Source organism: Neolamprologus multifasciatus, chromosome 9, assembly GCF_963576455.1.
Source record: "Neolamprologus multifasciatus chromosome 9, fNeoMul1.2, whole genome shotgun sequence".
NCBI lineage: Eukaryota > Metazoa > Chordata > Actinopteri > Cichliformes > Cichlidae > Neolamprologus > Neolamprologus multifasciatus.
This window is the reverse complement of record NC_140447.1, coordinates 13,034,918-13,055,331: the sequence shown is the minus strand read 5'-3', so window position 1 is coordinate 13,055,331 and position 20,414 is coordinate 13,034,918. Positions and strand designations below refer to the sequence as shown.

At 42.3% G+C, this 20,414-nt stretch overlaps 2 protein-coding genes across 2 annotated transcripts in view; both read right to left on the bottom strand.

Moving 5' to 3' along the window:
* The window catches only part of bmp6 (bone morphogenetic protein 6), a 55,224-nt gene that overhangs the window by 3,524 nt on the left and 31,286 nt on the right, over positions 1–20,414 (bottom strand). The window contains exons 2-6 of the mRNA XM_085172188.1: positions 19,409–19,601; positions 14,639–14,787; positions 14,282–14,479; positions 4,173–4,249; positions 2,911–3,021 (exon numbers count right to left, since the gene is read on the bottom strand). Coding sequence (XP_085028314.1) covers positions 2,911–3,021; positions 4,173–4,249; positions 14,282–14,479; positions 14,639–14,787; positions 19,409–19,601 — 728 coding nt within the window. The remainder of the gene's footprint in view (positions 1–2,910; positions 3,022–4,172; positions 4,250–14,281; positions 14,480–14,638; positions 14,788–19,408; positions 19,602–20,414) is intronic.
* Positions 19,495–20,414, bottom strand: part of LOC146511222 (uncharacterized) — a 54,978-nt gene continuing 54,058 nt past the window's right edge. The window contains exon 8 of the mRNA XM_085172191.1: positions 19,495–19,601. The gene's annotated coding sequence lies outside the window, so the exon portion shown is untranslated. The remainder of the gene's footprint in view (positions 19,602–20,414) is intronic.

Here is a 20,414-nt window from a genome sequence, read left to right as displayed (position 1 = left end):
CTTCAGTCTTAGTGAGTGAAAAGCTAATATTTGAATCTTTCATTACTAAGCAATAACAAACATGTCTCTTTATTTGTCCACTGCACCTGTACAGCTTATAGATATAGATAGATAGCAACTTGCTAACCAAGCTGGCTATCATTAGCTGATAACATAGAACTCCACCCTTTCGTCTAAATATGGCTGACGTTATCAAGCTTGATTAGACAGTAGCAGTTATAAATGGTACAAACTGTACACGTACACATACCTGCTAATCTTTGTTTACCTGTTATTGACAATCTCTTCCACAGTGTGTGTTTTGTCCCATCACCCCCAGCCTGGTTCTGCTGGTTTCTTTTTATCAAAAAGGACGTTTTTCCTTCCCACTGTCACCAAGTGCTCGCTCATAGGGGTCAAGCCAAGGCGCAATGATTTTTCTGTATTATTATAAAGTGTCTTGATGTGACTGTTGCTGCGATTTGTTGCTATATAAATAAAACTGAATTGAAGTGAATTAAGTTAAAGATTACTAAAATGCTAGGATGGTACTCAAGGAGCAAAAACTAATCGGATGGTCTGTCCCGCACAGACTAGATTAAAAATCCTCCCAAGCACCAACAAACATGTCAGAGAGGTCCAGAGATTCAGTAACGCCAATTAGTATCGGTAGAAGCTGCTTGGCTATACTGCCTGTGCTGCCACGCTCCTAAATCCTACATCCAATTGGGAGTTATGAAAACACAAGCTATCATCTGTACAGTTGTTTAGAACAGAGAAACTCTTCACAGAGACCAACTTTTTTTTGGATAAGACTGTATAAATATATATATTTTTAATACCATAAACATTTTAACATGGAAGTTTATGGGGACTGATTCCATTTGACGGCTGCCTCAAGTGGCCACTAGAAGAAGAGCAGTTACTCCATATGTGTGTGTACAGTGGGGCAAAAAAGTATTTAGTCAGCCACCGATTGTGCAAGTTCCCCCACTTAAAATGATGACAGAGGTCAGTAATTTGCACCAGAGGTACACTTCAACTGTGAGAGACAGAATGTGAAAAAAAAATCCATGAATTCACATGGTAGGATTTGTAAAGAATTTATTCGTAAATCAGGGTGGAAAATAAGTATTTGGTCACCTCAAACAAGGAAAATCCCTGGCTCTCACAGACCTGTAACGTCTTCTGTAAGAAGCTTTTCTGTCCCCCACTCGTTACCTGTATGAATGGCACCTGTTTGACCTCATCATCTGTATAAAAGACACCTGTCCACAGCCTCAACCAGTCAGACTCCAAACTCCGCCATGGCCAAGACCAAAGAGCTTTCGAAGGACACCAGGAAAAGAATTGTAGACCTGCACCAGACTGGGAAGAGTGAATCTACAATAGGCAAGCAGCTTGGTGTGAAAAAATCAACTGTGGGAGCAATCATCAGAAAATGGAAGACATACAAGACCACTGATAATCTCCCTCGATCTGGGGCTCCACGCAAGATCTCATCCCGTGGGGTCAAAATGATCATGAGAACGGTGAGCAAAGATCCCAGAACCACACGGGGGGACCTGGTGAATGACCTGCAGAGAGCTGGGACCAAAGTAACAAAGGTCACCATCAGTAACACACTACAACGGCAGGGAATCAAATCCCGCAGTGCCAGACGTGTTCCGCTGCTGAAGCCAGTGCATGTCCAGGCCCGTCTGAAGTTTGCCAGAGAGCACATGGATGATACAGCAGAGGATTGGGAGAATGTCATGTGGTCAGATGAAACCAAAGTAGAACTTTTTGGTATAAACTCAACTCGTCGTGTTTGGAGGAAGAAGAATACTGAGTTGCATCCCAAGAACACCATACCTACTGTGAAGCATGGGGGTGGAAACATCATGCTATGGGGCTGTTTTTCTGCCAAGGGGACAGGACGACTGATCCGTGTTAAGGACAGAATGAATGGGGCCAAGTATCGTGAGATTTTGAGCCAAAACCTCCTTCCATCAGTGAGAACTTTGAAGATGAAACGAGGCTGGGTCTTCCAACATGACAATGATCCAAAACACACCGCCCGGGCAACAAAGGAGTGGCTCCGTAAGAAGCATTTGAAAGTCCTGGAGTGGCCTAGCCAGTCTCCAGACCTCAACCCCATAGAAAATCTGTGGCGGGAGTTGAAAGTCCGTGTTGCTCGGCGACAGCCCCAAAACATCACTGCTCTTGAGAAGATCTGCATGGAGGAATGGGCCAAAATACCAGCTACTGTGTGTGCAAACCTGGTAAAGACCTATAGTAAACGTTTGACCTCTGTTATTGCCAACAAAGGTTATGTTACAAAGTATTGAGTTGTATTTTTGTTATTGACCAAATACTTATTTTCCACCCTGATTTACGAATAAATTCTTTACAAATCCTACCATGTGAATTCATGGATTTTTTTTTTCACATTCTGTCTCTCACAGTTGAAGTGTACCTCTGGTGCAAATTACTGACCTCTGTCATCATTTTAAGTGGGGGAACTTGCACAATCGGTGGCTGACTAAATACTTTTTTGCCCCACTGTACCTCATTTGTCTCTTTTATGTTTCGACTGTCCATGACAAGTAAATTTAATGGAGTTAACTGAGCTTCACAGAACTGTAACGCTATATATTCACCGATATTTATAACCCTAAGAAGGCCACGGCGACTAGATTAAAAATACACTGTCGAAACACTCTCATATGCTCCTGTGCTTATTTTTAAAGGTCATTTAGACACACAATAGACCACTATTATATCTTGTTGCAGTGTTGCTACAACAATCCTAAATCCACAGGAAAAACTGCATAAGCACCACCACAAGGTTCTGGCAGACATAAGAGACGGGCCTAAAATGACTTCTTCTTCATTGTGTTAAGAATACACACATACTTAGTGTGGTAAACCGTAGTGGGATGGTCTTACCAGCGTCTGCACAATGGCGTGGTTGGTGGCATTCATGTGGGCATTAAGGGGGAAGGAGCATTCTCCATCACAGTAGTTGGCTGCGTAGCCGTCAGGAGCAATAATCCAGTCCTTAGAGAAACACGTGAAATCAGTTGGTTTTGGGATGAACAGATGAACAAAAATGAACATTATTATTGGTTCAGTACAGCTTCACTTTCCATGTAACCTACCTGACTGTTGTTGGTAAATTCAGAGTTAACGTTCTCTCTGAGGACAAATCCACATCGCTGTCTGTGAAATCACTCAGAGCTAATCCCTCTCCTCCTTCCTTCCTTCCACTCTTTGTCTTACGGTTTGACTCTGATGAGGTGTCGACAGGTTATCCCCGCACTCTAATTTGTGTTTTGATCTAGTTCATCTTCCTGTCAGTGTCAATCAACCGTCTGTCTTCACCTTTTCACTCTTCTGACAATCCCCTTCATTATTTCCAGCTCCCTTCCTCTGTCTGTGTGTGTGAATGATTGCTGGCAGTCTCCCTCTAGATGTCAGTGCTGTGTTAACAGCTGGTTGCATGTACCTCTGCCCTTCTCTTTTATTTCTTCCTCTGTATCTAAGTAAACACACACACACACTGTGATCTCCATGTAACCTTTTCTGTCGCATCCTCTCTTGTTTCTAATGTGTACTGAGTAAGTGTACTTTACAGAGTCATGCTGACATGTTTCTTTCATTTACTACTTTATCGTGTAGAAAAACTGAGACGTGCTGTTGAAATTACACTTTTTTTCTTATGTTAAAGTATCTCATGGAAAAAATAGTTATACAATCTAAAGTGCATTTGACATCTCTGCTCTGGGTGACGTCTGACTTCAAGGCCATGTATCTCACATCCCACCTCCCCTCGTCAGCGGTTTACCTCCCCACCACCACCAGTGCATAAACTCTGGGGCGTTCATGCGACTCCACTCCATAATTTAGCTACTCATACTTCTCTTTTCGTCAAAACTGAGCTCTCATTTTTTCAATATTAAGATATGACAATTTGTAGAAGGAAACCAGTCTGACAAGAGACGGCTACTTAATACACCTGATGGTGGCATACTGCTTTTGCTAAGAGTTTAAAAAACACACAAATCCCCTATTGTTCCAACAATCATATAATATATATAATACTATACTCTAGTCTGCATAGTAGGAACACTGATTAGAATTAAAAAGTAGTCCTGACTAGACGACTGATGTATTAGGAAACTTTTAGGTGAAGCTTAAGGAGAAAATACCTGCCAGCCCAGCTCTCTGAAGCTGACGTACAGCTCGTGTCTTCTGCATGCTGTCTTCTGATCGCTGCTGTTGTAGTCTGAAAGACAAAGAACAGAAACCATCAGGGTTTACATATTACCACGATCCTCTCCAGACACGGGGCCGCTCCACTTAGAATCATGATTAGCATCTGGCGTCGTTTTCCACATCGTTTGTGACCCTCACCGTGTGGAAAGTATGTCACAGCGCCATGACGATAAAACAAAGTGAAAGCCCTTTTCCTTGGGTAAATGATGTAAATATGTCCAGTGAAGTCCAGTGACACATTACATACTGAATCCGAGAGCAGAAGAATAACACAACACGCCTCGCGTAATGCACTGGGTGGAGAAACATGTGAGGGCGTAGACCGGAGCGCCGGCACAAGTGCTCATTACAGCGGGCGCTGCGCTGTACGTGCTTCACATTCGTCTGCTGTCTAATGCACTTGAGCGCATGCCTAATTGAATCCATTGGCAGTTACATATTATTTGGCACATGCACACGCAGTGAAATAGTGACAAGTGTGTTTGTGGACTCTCCGCCCATCAGCTTGTCCTTAATCATCTGTGTTCGCCTCTGCGGCCGTACAGCAAAGGCTCAGACAGTCTCAGGTATAGGTTTGGTTTTCAAACTAGAAGAGGTCATTGCTGGCATTGGTCACCGCACTGAAGTCAAGACGGTGACACAGATTTTCCACTTAAGTTTCAAGGTCTCCCTTTAGCTTATTTACTCTGTCCTTTCATGAGTTTGATTACATTTTCACAACTAACCTGTCTGAGAAACAGGCAAAGTGCTACACAGTGGCACTGGTCCCATGTTCTCGATGGTTCTATATGAGGCTCTATTTGAGGCAATTATGACTCTACAACCACACACACACACACACAAGAGTAGCTTCTTTGAGCCCAAAACTGATTTTAATTGCAGTTAGTTGTTGGTCTGCACATCCAGCCTTACAATCAAGCAGCAACCTCCATGAGAAATAAAGCCAAGGTGCAATGCCAAGACTTGTAGTTCCTCTAATAGCCACTTGAGGCAACTCTAAAAGCATTTACAGTCTGGTATTAAATTTTTAAAAAAATCTCTTTTTACCAAAGCAAAAACAGGAGATCAGAAATCAATAGATGACGTTATTGTTGCCATCTTCTATATACAGTCTGTGGCTAGAATAATATTGGGATTACAATAAAACAATAAAAACTTTCACAGGTTTGAATCTAAATGCGACTGACCCTCTCATCCAAAACGCACTGTTGACTTTTTCCAGTCTGACTCTTAACCTGTCAGCTCATGCACACATAGTTATTTATCACCTACAGGCATATATAAATAGGTGTCATAGAATAAAATAAACAATAGAATAAATCAACTCTCCATCCAAGAAACTGGCATTTTATAGATTTTCTTTTGCCAGAAAGGTTTGCGTGTGTGTGTCTGTTTGTCTGTCTGTTTGAGAGTGAGTCACAAGGCAGTCGGGGATTTGTCACTCAGTCACAGCCACCACCCAGCCACTCACCTCACCAAGTCACCGACAGCAGCCTTGTTTAGTCAGCTGGAGTTGGAGGGAGACGCACACAGACATATATACAAACATATTTCGCTTATGTAATGCTAATTGATTTTGGTTCCTTACATCCATACGTCTATCATTCATTACAAGCGGCGCTTCCACTCACAGTACGTACACATAGGCACTCACAGATGACCCGGTGTTTATCTGCTTAACAGCCAAACCCACTTAGCTACTCATTAAAGCGGAGAGTTGTAATTTAAATTCACCAGAGTTGGTTGCATTACCATTTCATCATCAAATTAAATTTAATTCTGAACAGATTCGCTGACTGCACTGCCCAGACCCGTGTGTTTTAGCTGGCCTCGTCTCAAATACAGAAAGAGACACAGACAGGGAGAGGAAGAGCAAAGCTGGGTTTCCTGCTTGGATTCATCACAGACCATAAAGATGAGGTGACAGAGAGAGACGCATGTGAGGCCTGGCACTGCCTGTGTTTAGTCTTCATGTTTCTACCAACTGTACCATAAATGTGCAGTTGTACTTTATATAAGGACATCTACCAAACGGCACCAAAATAACTGCAACAACAAGAAAGACATACCTATGATGGGTATTTCTAAGTAAATCAAGAGTAATCCAAGGCACTATTTTTGAGACACTGTGTCAAGACATAATTGCTTCCCTATATTTAACTGAAATAGTATGAAGATGACACAAAGGTAGGAAGAGATGATCTTGAAAAACACAAGCTCCTCGTTTGAAAAAACATCTGCACTGTGCTCCGTCACCTCTTCAATTTAATTCAATTTTATTTTTATAACGCTAAATCACAACAACAGTCACCTGTAGGTGCGTGAATCTGTAAGGTAAAGACCCTACAATAACACAGATAAAGCCCTCTTTGATCTAGCACTTGGTGACAGTGGGAAGGAAAAACTCCCTTTTAACAAGATGAAACAGCAACCTAAGCCTATGGCAGCATGAATAAAGAAGCCAGCAGTGTGAGAGCAAAGAGCTCTATTGGAGTGATAGTCTTCTTCTTATCAACACTATGTAAATGTTTGGGGAATGAAAGGAAAATTGTTGTTTGCTCTCACTCTTTTGTCATCAGACTTTCTGTGACAGCACGTCTGAATGGCAACATATGTTGCTCCCGATCAGTGCTAACAGAGTCGTCACAAGATGCATCTCCAAACCATCTGACTCCCCTCTCCTATTCAGCTCAGAAGAAGTAGTGTCTATGATTCACCTCATCTTACATGAACTTGGACACATAAAACATCAAAGCTGGTTCTTCACAGCGCCACCTGTGGGATCTTTTTAATGACTGAATGCACCACAGTTTGATGTTGGAAACTGTTCAACTATTTATCCACACAGTCTCTCACAGACTGATGAATCTCTCCTCATCTTTCCTCCATAATTTATCAGCCTCACAGGAATGCTCGTTTTAAGCCCAATCATGTTACTAATCAGCCTAATTAGACCTGAGACGTGTTCCACCAGGTGTTTTTTTGCACAACTTTTCCAGTCTCTGTGTGCCTTCTTTCCAACTTTTTTTAAAAACATGTTACTGGCATCAAAATCAAAATTAGCATACAAGACTCAAAGCTTTAGAAGTATTTGTACTGCACAAAGGTATAAAATGGTTTTCATCAATCTTTTCACAGCTTTGCAACTTTTTTGGAAACAAGGCTGGAAATTCGATGAATATTTCATCTGACTAGACGAGTTCACTCTGTGAGAAGAAATAAAAGGTACCACTGGCCATGACAGTCAGCGGCATAGTGAGGTCAAAGGGTCATGTGTAACGGTCAGTCAGGATGCGGTCAGGTGTTTCCCTCGTTTAGGCTTCCTTCCTTTTCAGTAGGAAGGGCAGCTCGCGGCATGTCTGCTAATGTGGAAATAAGTTATAAGTTTACATGTCTGTGCAGTCAATGGTACATCTCCATGTGCGTGTGTGTCTCTGTGTACCTCTGCTTATGTGCAAATGTTTTTCTCAGCATTCAGGCATGCACGTTTGGCTCCCTGTGAAACTGTGTGTGCAGGATTGCACGCATCTATCCTGCCCTCAAACTGAACTAGTTAGAACTGTACATGGACAATACCGATACCTTTTTAACTGAGAACCGGTCACAGTACAGTGTACAGTGTTTATATACAGGAAACAGCCAAGGATAATGGAAGAGTACCATTGAAAGAACAAATCTGATTGGCTATGGAACTTGGCTGACCTGATACAAACCTGAGGTGATGTTTATAGAAAGAGAAAACGACACACCTCTGAGCTGCTACCCTGCAGTACTGCAGGATGGTAGAGGTCTCAGGGTTAATATACAGAAACATACCAATGCATACTGGAATATATTTGTGTACTACTTAAGGCATTTCTGCAAATAGTGTAGCATATGCAATACTTTAAATAGTGAAAAACACACTGTTTCTAAGTAAACACACACCATTGTTATTACACAACCTCTCATAGAGACCCCCCTACTTCCTCATCCAGGTCGAGTTTATGATGCGTGACATTCAGCTTTGGGTTAAATCACAGCTCAGGGTGGAGGGTGAATGTAGCCCAACTGCCCCCTCCACACAGCATGAGAAGCCTTCGCTCAATCAACCAGTCTAGTGATGTCTAAAGTTCACTGCTCTCTAAGGTGACTGTATTTTAAATATGACCTTGATGGTTAAAAATATTTAAGTTTATACATTTTTTGTTTGCTAGAAGGATCTAATGTGCCACTAATTAGCTAGATAAACATCCTATGCAGTCAGACAGGCAGGTCAAAGGTTCAGTAAATCATAAGTAAATAAGTGTGGCTTTGCTGTGCAGTTCAGAGTATCATATTTAGCGACATGCTTCTTTTTCCCTCTTTCTCACACATCTCCGCACAACTCCTTTTCCCCCTCGGTCTTCAAAGCCATCAAACATTTACAGTCTGTGGGGCTTTTTAAGAGGAATAAAGCTGATATTTACTGCGGGCTTTCATTGAGTGTAAAGGCCTAGATTTGTGGTGCCCATAAACCACATCTCCCCTTCCTGCCTGTAAAAATTTAATTCCACACAGCTACCACTGAGCTCCGGCTCCCATGAGGCTTCCATTCATTTCTTTTTCCTTTCCTTGACAGAGAGCAGAGGTGAGAAGAGACAAAAACTGACTCAACGTGTTATACTTGCTGTATTAATTAAAAGCCTTAGAGTGTGTGTGAGTGCTACTGTAGAGTTTGACATTAAAGTAGTCCGTTTAACTAAAATACTGTAAAAATACAATCATTTAGAAGCTTTCCTCCACATAATATGGAGATGCTAAGCTACGCTGGTTAACTTAGCTTAGCGTGAACACTGGAAACAGGGGGAAAAGCTAGCCTGGCTCTGTTGAAAGGCTAAAAGTTTGATGTGTAAGGTGAAGTCTGTTTATCCAAAGGTAGTGCTAGGCTAAACTGGTTAGCTTTTATGCTAAACAAGCTAATATGAAGATCTCTGCAAGAAAAACTAACGAGTGTGCTCAATATCATGACTGCAACTTTAAAAAGAGGTATTTTGGTGTTTGTAACTTCTCTTGGCCCTTTGACAAAATGATAGACCTATACTCTGAGACGCAGTGCACTTACAGCCTGCGTTGCCCATGTACATGTCACAGCTGTCTTTCACAAATTAAGTTGGAGGTGGCAAAGCGTTTAGATGATAACCGTGATCTTTGAAACATAATAATAACTACAATCAGAACTATGTCATAGCACAAGCCACAGCAACTATCTGACATAGAAGATTTGAGTTACAAAGGGCTGTAATGTGGATATTTTGAATTCTAGTGGCACAGTAAAAACAGCCGTAAAATCCCTGGACTAGATAGACAGATAGGTGGATAGATTATCTTTAATGAAACTTTACTGACCCCACAAGGCAAATTATTGAGTCTGAGCAGCAGGATAAGAATATAAAAGTGCAGTATGCAATAAATAAACAACATAGTCCCAGTAAAAGTGCCACATGCACATAGAGTAGCCCTTATACTTTGAGATATTGCAAAAATTCACATACACAACGGTGATAAAAAAAAAATAACCAAAGAAACTAAAAAAGAAAACAAATGAGACAAGCTAAACAAGAGTAAACAGTAAGACTGAGATCATGTAAATTGCATTAATAAATAATTTGTACACTATAAGAATATGTCTTGCATTCAGTAGTAACACATAATTCATAAATGACTGGTTTTTAGTGAGGGGGAGGTGTAGACATGGTGGTTAATTATGGAAAAACCACCTCAGATATCGTTTGCTATTCAAAGCAAATATCTTTGTCCTTTCAACATGACTTAAGAGGATTTTAAGACCCAAACCATAAACTCCACTTTCACCTTCTTCTTGAACTACATTCAGGACCAAATATTTGAAAATAACACTAATGGGAGGGAGAAAAAAAGCAGGATTTCCTCTACTGAGATGGCAATGTAAACGGACACTGTAGCACAGAGCTCCGCCGCTGCGTTACGGCAGCTTACCTAACAGTGTTTAACCTGGAAATGTTTCTCTGCGAGTAGACAAACATCCATTTGACCGCGTGATAGTAAAACTCTGCACTAAAACCGATTCACATTGAATTCATCAGGGTGGGGCTCCTACTGCCGGTTCCCGCCCTGTCTATTGAATAGCAGGGGAAACACTGCTCCTTACTGAACGTAAGCACTGTGGCTCTTTAACACTGAGACTTTTAATGTACTGTATGACTTCACTTTAACCCTTCCCCGCCACTCTCTGAACCTCAAACTCTGGAAAAGCCTGTAAATTATATTTATCGCCGGTTATTCCGAAAACACGAGGATCTTATGGTGCCAGTTCAGATATTATAACCGCACAGCTCAGATTCAGAGTGTCAGTGACATAAAAAGAGTCACAGAAACCCAAGCGGGCCAAAGCTTTTCAAGCCGCTCCACCTACAGCCTATGGTTTACTCCAGCTATTTCTTAATTCCAAAGCGAGAAAAAAATAGCAGGTTTTACAGTAGCAATTACATAAATTCCCATAGAGGTGGCGGCAGTGGTGGTGGTGGTGATGGAAAACTCAGTCCCAGTGTTCAAAATAAAATCCTTCACCCTGAAGGAGGAAGGAGCGTGTCCCAAAAGTTGTGAAGACATGAAAGGAGAATGTCACTGTTGCCTCTGACGTTCCTCCCCCTCCCTGCAGCCACTACTACTGAAGTTTATCTTTCTTCCTGTCTTTCATCACAGAGGTTATTAAACCCTGCGAGGGAGCTCCGCCATGTCTAATTACGCCAACGGTAAACAAAAGGAGGTCGGGTGGTGAAGGAGCGAGGAGAACGAAGAGGAGGAGGAGGAGGGAGGAGAAGAGCGACAGATGAAAAAACACAGCTGGCTGAGCGCCGTGTTATTATAATTCTTTAAGCAATACTGTTAGCTTGGTCAGTCTTTTAGCTGTGCAACTAATGACTAGCTAGGCCTAATTACAGGCCGCCGGTGCTGTGCCGGGACGTGATATTCCTTCCCCGGATGGTTGTTAACTTCCCCCAGAGCCAAGGCCCAGCCCGACTCCCATTACCTCCTCAGCCCTTCCTCGCCCACAAAACCCCAAATTACCTTTAAAGGTGTTGTATTGTTCTTTTGGCAACATACACGCCAGCGTTTTCCACTGTGCACACATCAGACACACCCAGAGTGGGTGGAAATATCACGGCTGTTGTAAAAGATATTCCCGGTCTTCCCCGCACGCCTCAGAATCTAAGGCGAAACTTACGATTTACCCCACTAAACAGGAAAAACAGGAAAAACAAAAACACTGGGATAAAAGTGGCTGGTCTTAAAGCTGTGTGTGTGTGTGTGTGTGTGTGTGTGTGTGCTTTCAGGAGCAAAATGTGGAAAACAAAGATGATTTGTTACACTTAGAATTACACCATAATCTCAAAACTATTGCAGCAGAAATTTTTTTGGCCGATTCTGGCCTCTTTTGTCATCTGGAAGATATTTAATATCAGATGTCGATTTAAACCCAGCTCGCTAAAATGGTGCAAATGAGAAAATAACAAGGTCCAAAACCTCACAGGGATTAGAGCTGGGAAAATAAAGTTGTCCTGGTTTAAAGGCTGCTTTATAGCCCTAGCAGACCGAGCAAGGCACGAGAGTCATTTGTGGCGAATCGAGGCGCAGCAAGGCTAATTCATGAAGACCAAATCAAAATTGACAAAAATGTATTAAATTAAAAATGGGTCTGATGATGTCAGGGATTACTTTGGGATTAAAAACATGAGGCAGTGGAATCAGGTTGACCTCACACATCAGGGGCTACACTTTGGGAGGTTATTTTTAGAAAACACACGGGCTGAATTAGTTTAAAAAGCCTCTATGTGGACGCTACTGCACACATTCGAAACAAACACGTTGCTGCCGCTCGCTCTTAGATCTCCCGCTTCTTTGGAAAAATATCCGTGAGGGTTAATTCCCGGCCAAACAGAAACTGGGGAACAGCATCCACATTTTGTTTCTCCCCATGAGCGCTCCACAAGACGGATGCTCTCCCCATCCATCGCGGCCTCCTCCCCGTTTCTGAAGTGAGTGATGCGGTATTGAAACCATATGCCCTCCTGAATTCCTCGCGGATCCTCCCATCCCATCCAATCCCTGCAGTCCTCTTGCTGGCCACGGACACACGGCTGTCGCAAGGGGGGCCTCCCTGCTTCCTGTGTAGGATCTAAATATTTACACTCCCAGTCGTCCCGAGTGGCGAGGCGGAGAGGTCTTGATGTTTTGGGTTATGTAAAGTCCAATCCTCCAGGACGCATATTTAACAGATTGTCGTTGTTAGAGCACTTTTTTCAGCAGACTCGCTCCGTGGAAAGTTTTTCATCCTCCCGATGCAGAAGGGGACACAAAAAGCTTTATACTGAAAGGGAGCGGGGTTTGAAATCCACGCTGTGTACCCCAGAATAACTTTGTCTTTACGACATCCTGCCTTAAAGTCTTCTGACGTCTCGAGCCAAAGGTGACAGCTGGGCGGTGGAGGATACAGGTCTGGAGCCAAAACTGAACATGTGGTGAGATCTAACTGTCCCGTAGCATAACAAATGATGAGTCTTTGTTCTGTGTCGTGTCAGCCAAAGCTTTCATCTAATGCAATTACTAAGAAAAAGCCCTGCAGGAATTTAACATACAACCTCTGGTGTTAACAGCAGTGCCGCGTAACCTACTGAGAAAGTTGCGGCAGATGCTCTGAACAAACAGAAGATCGAGCCAACAAATCTCAGCAGAGGGTTTTGCAGGGAGTAGCGATGAGAGCAAACCTGTCCTGGAAATGCTTCTGCGTACCGTACAGATGTTAGAGCCATTAAGCAGGGAGCAAAAGAAAGCAAAGCAAAGGTAAATCGCTACCTAAGTAGCCAGTCAGGATGGGAGGATTTGCAGCTCTATGTGAGTGCAGACAAGAGCTGTGATTAGACAAGAGGACCAAAGATAAGCCAGTTATGGCCAAGATTTGGGTTACTGTGGCACATCCTCTAACCTCTTTGGTCTGATCGTTAGCTTTAGTTGGCATCACTCTGTGCTTAGATACTCGCAGCCCCTGGAAGCACACTTACTATGGCTCATCATTTAAAGTCCAACAACGAGTGCAGAAAGCAGATGCACTGGATTCACGTACATCTAAAGGTTTGTGCGCCTAACTTGGCGAGGATAAGACCAGTATCAACAGCAAGCTGACTGAGGACTACCTTTACATACTGCAGCAGTCACACAATGAAGCCTCACAGGAGCAGCTTAGCTTTAAGCACTATAAAGGTCTGTCTCCAGAATCACACAGCAGGTGGAAGGCTGCGGATTATGGGTCGATTTAATTTGGAAAGCTTGTGAGACTCATAACATCAGGCTCATACCTTCACATTACATCATCTGTTGAGTAGGAAGAGAAGCAAGCAGGGCTAATGAGGAGGTCCGGAGGATGAGGTCACCTGTCAAGATGGATTCACCGCCTGCGCCTTAAATCACTGAATATTCAGTAGCTCACAATTCTGTGAGATCGTGCCATGTTGTAAATCTCTAGCAAGACTTACTACACAGTTTACAGATGCACCAGAGGTGTGTCAGTTTAAAGTCATCTTATCATCATTCACATAGCCTGTTCTTTAATGTTTAAGCCCAAGGTTCTTCCTCATGCACTCTCTCCCTGCCACCATGCATTTAAGTCACTCCTCAGAGCAGAAACGGTGTATAACAAATATAACAAATAACTATATTCCCTGCTCAGAAGACATGTATTAGGAAAAAACTGCAATACCTTAACCATACAAAGAAAACAAAAAAATGGGCTACAATTCTCATCTGATCGGCACTGATTAAAGAGATCTGGCAAACGTCGGGTCTAATCTATCAAGCATTTCAAAGAGGGATAGTAAAACCAGATTTCAAGCACATGCTACCCATCCGCTGCGCTCTATGGGCTGGACGTCGGTGACATCAGTGGATGTAGATCATTTTTGCTATTCTGTTACTTTTGAGTCTGATTGCATTCACGACTTCACCACGTAATGAGGTCAGTTAAGGTTCAGCGTTCTTGTAGACTGACCTGCTGGGCCCGGCCCTCTAGATCCCTCTGGCGGTTGTGCGGATCGATTGCGATGCGGCTGGCGCCGTCTCCCACTAGCGGAGCGGATGGTGCGGATGTGCACTTCACTGACTTTAAAGAAGGCCACCATGAAAGGCTGCTTATCCAGTGCACCGTCGCGTCCGACGAGCCCTGCCTCCTTGGAGCTGACGCTCTGTCCTGTTTTAAAAAAAAGATCACAGTAAGTACGAACCACAGAAGATCAAAAACTTCCAGCAATGACTGCTGACTTTTACTTTGCTGAGAGAAAGTGATGCATTTTAACTGCTCCAACTATGGCTTTGTATTACAAAAGAGATGTGCAATTGAATCCCTCACCGCTGCTGGTCTCCACACTGATCTGCAGACCCAGGTTGTGTGCGGGACTCATCACCCACAGGTTACTAGTGGCAGTGATGTCAAACTCCAGCCAGCCCTCCTCAGCTGCCCACAGCCTGCGAGACTCCAGCAGGAACAGATCTGCCTCTCTGTGACATAATGGCAAACAAACACAAGAAGAAACTTATTACACGAAACATTAGTAATACTTGTGCCAATACTGGCATTTGTACATGGATGTACTGGAACGATATTAAAAATGGTTGCAGTCATCTCATCTGGCCAAAGAACGTGCTTCCAGTTTGCATAATCTTTCTCCACTCGTGTCTTGGCAGTTATTCTGGGCTCTTTAGATATAATTCTCACTAGTTTTCTTCCCAGAGTCTTTGAAATATTTCCCTTCCTACCTCTGACAGGCTTGTTCTGCACTGTGTGGCTCTCTGAGTGTCTTGATGATTTTTCTCATTCCAGTTCTTCACATTTGATAACTTAATTCTAAACTCACATCTTTTGTTTGTGGTGGTAAGATGCTTTCTCAGCTCAAACTGCTGCAGAAGTTTTTATTCTGTGTGTAAATTGGAAGTGTTTTAATGTGGTTTTCCAATCTTTGACCATTACAAAGTTAAAGCACATCATTGCATAGCACATGTTTGTCCTTTATAAAAGTCAACAAGAACACCAGTTTTCAGGGGGGCAATGATACTGAGCCTGGTAATTTATGCTATTGCTGAAATAATTCTGTCATTGTTCAAATATAAACAAACTACACAAATAATTTTGTCCTCATCTGTATTAAGTCAATTAAATACAAGCTGCTATTAGATATTATATTGCACTGCTAAAAGTGCTATGATGGACCTAATGCCTGAACTAAGCTTCCAGGTAACTTGATGTCCACCCCCAAGAAATGTAACTACACATCTGTTTGACGCAGCCCACAACGACTGAACGTGGAAAGTTATAATGTGGAGTTTCCAGTTACGTCGTAAGTCACGACATAGATTTCCCGCAGAAGTCTAAATTACGCTTAAGGAGTCCGCTGTGCTGCTTTTCACGGGCAGCAGATCATTTTGGGTCCATGCAGCTTTACATTTTTGCCTTTTCGATTCATGATTAATAAATTCTGACTCAGTAAAACTGGCTGCTGTGTGGCTCTCCCTCTTTGATGTCCTCAACAGAAATGACAATTTATATACGTTTGGTTTACTGCATTCAGTCTTATGTATAAAACACAGGGGCAGCAAAGAGCATCACTGAGATCACGCAACACTAGAAAGGGCAGATCTACTGCTTTAAGAAACCAAAGACGCAGAAGCTCTTGGTTTCTATCGAGGTAAGAGTATCATAACAAAATGACAGGAAGACAGATAGTGGCACTTAACAAAAAATGCTGGGATACTGTATTCTACTCTAGCGTAGATCTGACCTTAAAGTCTATATCTCTGAGGGACTACAAACAGGAAGGAATTAAAAGTATGATATCAGGCTACATGCATGTTAATATCATTTACAAAAAAAACAAAAGTGAGTTCATCGAATCAGGCTTCAAATGTGTCAAAAGAGGAGGGAGGTAAAAATAGTGACAGCAGAGGAGATGTAAGGAAAAGACAGAGTGTGAATGATAAGAGGCCTCTGTCCTCCCACCGTCCCATTACAGCAGTAATAACACTGCGGCGGTCCTGTCAGACACTCCTCCACGAGACACATCAAAGCCTCGCAATCATCCAGGTGTTCAGAGAATGTCCCTGCAGTCATGCTTCAGCAGCCTCTCTTTATTGCTCATTAATGAGTGTTTCTGACGGCTTCCGTATGAGCACCTACACCCTGTTTTCCTACACGCATATGGTACTCCACCCTACTGCTGAGTTTGCACATTTGTCCCAGGTGCACTTGTGTTTCTGCATCATTGTCACGTAACGCTCGCGTGACAGAGAACAGCAGGGGAGTCGGTGAGAGAGACACCTGCAGGGTGACGGTCTACTGTACGAATGTGTTATTGACTGGCTGCTTTAAATGAACTGGAATAATAAGGTCAAGAGTCAAAGTCGTGTTTCTTTGTACCATAAATCCCCTTTACGAGTCTTGTCAGTGACTTGTTAAAATTGTTATCCAAGGTAGGAAAGTGTGACTCGCAGCTGGCCTGGTTATTTCACATGCTTTTGTCTTTGAAACTGGTGCAATGGCATATTTGTAAGACCTTAAAAACAATACACGAGTCAGACATCTGGAGGAAAAGACAGAGATTGTAAGAACTAACTCTCCTGAGCGGGTACAGGACAGTCTTTGTCTTTTCTCAACACAAAGTCAGGCCGGCCACCTTTTTTTTTTTTGCATTGTAACCTGTCACATTCCTCAGCCGGGTGTCAGGCTAATTAAGCGCTCTATCATTACAGCTCGGAGTCAGAGCACGAGTCAGGTTTTATGGGAAGGAGGAGCACGAGAAAGTTAACGGGCTTCCCGCTGATTATGAAGGGATGGTTTTGCAAAACGGGGAAAAAACAGTAAAGTTTTTTCTCATGTACGTGACAATACCTCAGATGATATCTGCACTGAAGAGATCGAATAATGTAAAACTGCAGTTACAAGGCGTTATTTATACACGCAGTTTATTTCTCCATCTGATAACAAGCAGGCCTTTTCTTAAAGGCATATAAATGGACATATTTTATCTCTATAACCTGAAAATATCTCCAGAAACAAAAATGTTTTTACGGGAAAGAAAGCGAGAGCAGAAACCAGCCGCTGTAGGGACAAAGGAGAAAATACATGTACTGTGTGTGAATCCTCTGACACACTGAATTGGTTTTATTAAAACAAAAGAATTAATCAAGTGTAACAGTTTGTCATTCATCAATGGCTTTTTAAGGAAAGAGTTCCTTCGGCGTGTATTCACTGATAGACTAAATATATCGAGCTATGTAAGGCTAAAAACAGATATCAGACATTCTCTCCATGTTTGTGCTGGTCGACGGCGGGCGGGCTTGATAAAACACAAATGTCATTCAGAAACTCTGTTTATCAAGCCCTGCAGTCTTAATGCACAGTAAATGTTTAGTATGCATTAGCCGTGCTTTTTCTGGTGAGGATATTGAAGTTGTGCTATTTCTGTAATGCTTGATTTTACACGATAAACACAGCAGCTGCCAAAAGTATGTGCAACACACCGGGAGAAGGAAAGACTTTTTTACACCTCGATATCCAGAAAATGTGAATGTGAATGCTTTTGGAGCCTACAGGAACCTACCTGCAGGGCCATCGACGTGCACGTGTTTCACAGCTAAGAGCTGCTGAAACCCAAATAATTAAAGGAAAATTTAGTAGCTCAGTCCCAATACAGTGTTGCGCAAAAGCCTTGAGCTGAACCTCATTTCTTTATATTTTGCTGTGCATCGAGTTAGTGAAACATGCAAACAGACATGGAAATACAGTATCCAGTTAGCTTGTACAACAAAAGAGTTTGTACAATTCGATCTTGAAAGTAAGAATTTGGTATGAACTTCTTTATTCTTCAACAGCCTGAATTCTCCAAGGCAGCTTCCTCGTCATTGCTTTAAGTAGTCTTCAGGAATGGTTCTCCAGGCATCTTCAAGGACATTCAAACTCTTCTTTGGATGTTGGCTGTCTTTTGTTCTGTTCTCTGCCAAGATGTTAGAGGCTTTCCAATAGCATTGCGTGGTGGATTAAAATCTGTTGGTATTTTTCTGCGTTCGTAATTTGACAAGATCTCCAACACCACTGGCTAAGTTGCAGCTCCAAACCATGACACAGCCTCCACCCTGTTTTTCAGACGGTTGTAGACACTCACTTTTGTACCTCTCTCCAGGGCTTCCTCACATACTGATAATTTGGCTTCTTCACTTCATCAGACATGTTGTCACTGATTTTCAGTCCAGTCCTTGCGTACTTTGGCATACAACACCATTTTCTTTCTGTTTCCCTTCCTTAAGAATAGCTTCTTAACAACTGAGACTATTTCTGATAAGGCTTCAGATCCTGTATCATGTCTTTTCTGGATTTTTTTCCCCGTTTCTCAAGGACATGAGGTTCAGATACTGTTCATCTGCTGTAGATTTCCACAAATGTTTCTAAGGACACACTGCACACCATGCTGAGATATGCCAAGTTTTTAGCTAATGGCTCTTTGGAAATGACCTTATATCTGTCACACTGTGTTATCTTCGGTATTTTTCATAAATACAACTACTATTTGTGCTCAAAAGCTTTGGTAATAATCAAATATTCTCAGCTTCAGCCAGAGAGGTGGAGGTGAGTAATTTTATGACCCCCAAATCAAACCCATACATAAGTTACAGATATCTGCTCTGCTGTGATCTCACTGTAAGTGAGACGGATGTAAAGTGCTCAAGCCAAGATCGTGCACATTTAGCACGGATAAAAAAAATTCATACAACTGAAAACCAGTAAATGATTATTATTTATTCAAGTACATTTTAAGAAATGTGAATAAAAGAGTATGCAAGAAAACCAAAACTCCCATATTTAAGATTTAGTGTGGTGCAGACAATTCTGAGATTTATTGTTTATCTAAAAAGATGATCAGTGCTTTACTGGTGTTTTACTGGAAACCATTCGACTTTAGTGAGACGTGTAAAACCACAAAACTTATTACTTCTTTTTGTTTTTCCCAAGTTAGTATAAAAATACTTTTATAGTTTTGCACAAACACAGATGAGACAATCAAGAGAAAATCTAACAGCGAATCGGACTTCAGCATAGACGTTTGAAACTCTGTAAAAGTTTATATGCTACCTGTCAGGGTGCTCCTTGACCACCTGGTAGACTTTGAGCAGGAAGGTGTCATTGCGGAAAGCACGACTCACGCACTCCTTGTAGAGGCGAAACTCAGCGGCGGTGATGGCCTCGCCCTCTGGGATCTGCGAGAGGTTGAACTTGAACTCCTTATGGTGACGCCTGTGCGGTGAGAGCTCCCTGTCGTACTCCACTGTGGGTTAGAAACACATACGCATGCTTTTAGGACCATAGCTCACACAAGGCGAGATATAAACCAGGGTGAGGAAAAAAAGCTATTAACGTAAAGCTAAATGAAGCTAATGTTCATCAGAAAAAATAGCAGGTTGATTTGTGCTTCTACGGATCAAATGGTAATCATGTCTTTTGGCCCATATGCTCTCTTTTCAGCAGCTTGATTCAAGCTTATGATCCATTTTCCACAAATAGGATCAAATTACAGATCCGCAAACAGGGTTTCATCGTAAATACACAGTAGTGAATGATGAGCGGATATCCTTTTCAGACACGCCTTTAAAGTATGTCAAACATGTGATTTATACATAAACTCTAATACGTTTCTTGGCTTCCACTTGCTATAAATAAATCCCTGTTATCATCAGTTCACAGCAAAAGGCCAAAAGCAGCAAACTTAGAGTCACTCTGCGACCACTTCTGACAGCGTGAAATGACGAAAACCAACAAAATTCTCTCTCTCCTATGTTTTAAGTGCAATATGCACCATAATGATAAGGTGCTCTCCGGGGAATCGTTTCCGTCTCTGCTGGAGGTTTGTCTCCCACAGCGAAGGACCCAGAGAGTCGACAGACACGGGGAGTAAGATGGGGACAGGAATAAAGAGGACAATTAGAAGGCTGTGTATAGAAATGCCCAGGCCAACACTAACAGTAGACGTTATACTCATCAACGCGCTATTCTTACCCCATCACACTTTAAATAGACTCTCGTACACCCCACAGGCATGCTCACACACACGCTCTATCATCATCTGCACTTACCGCTCAGT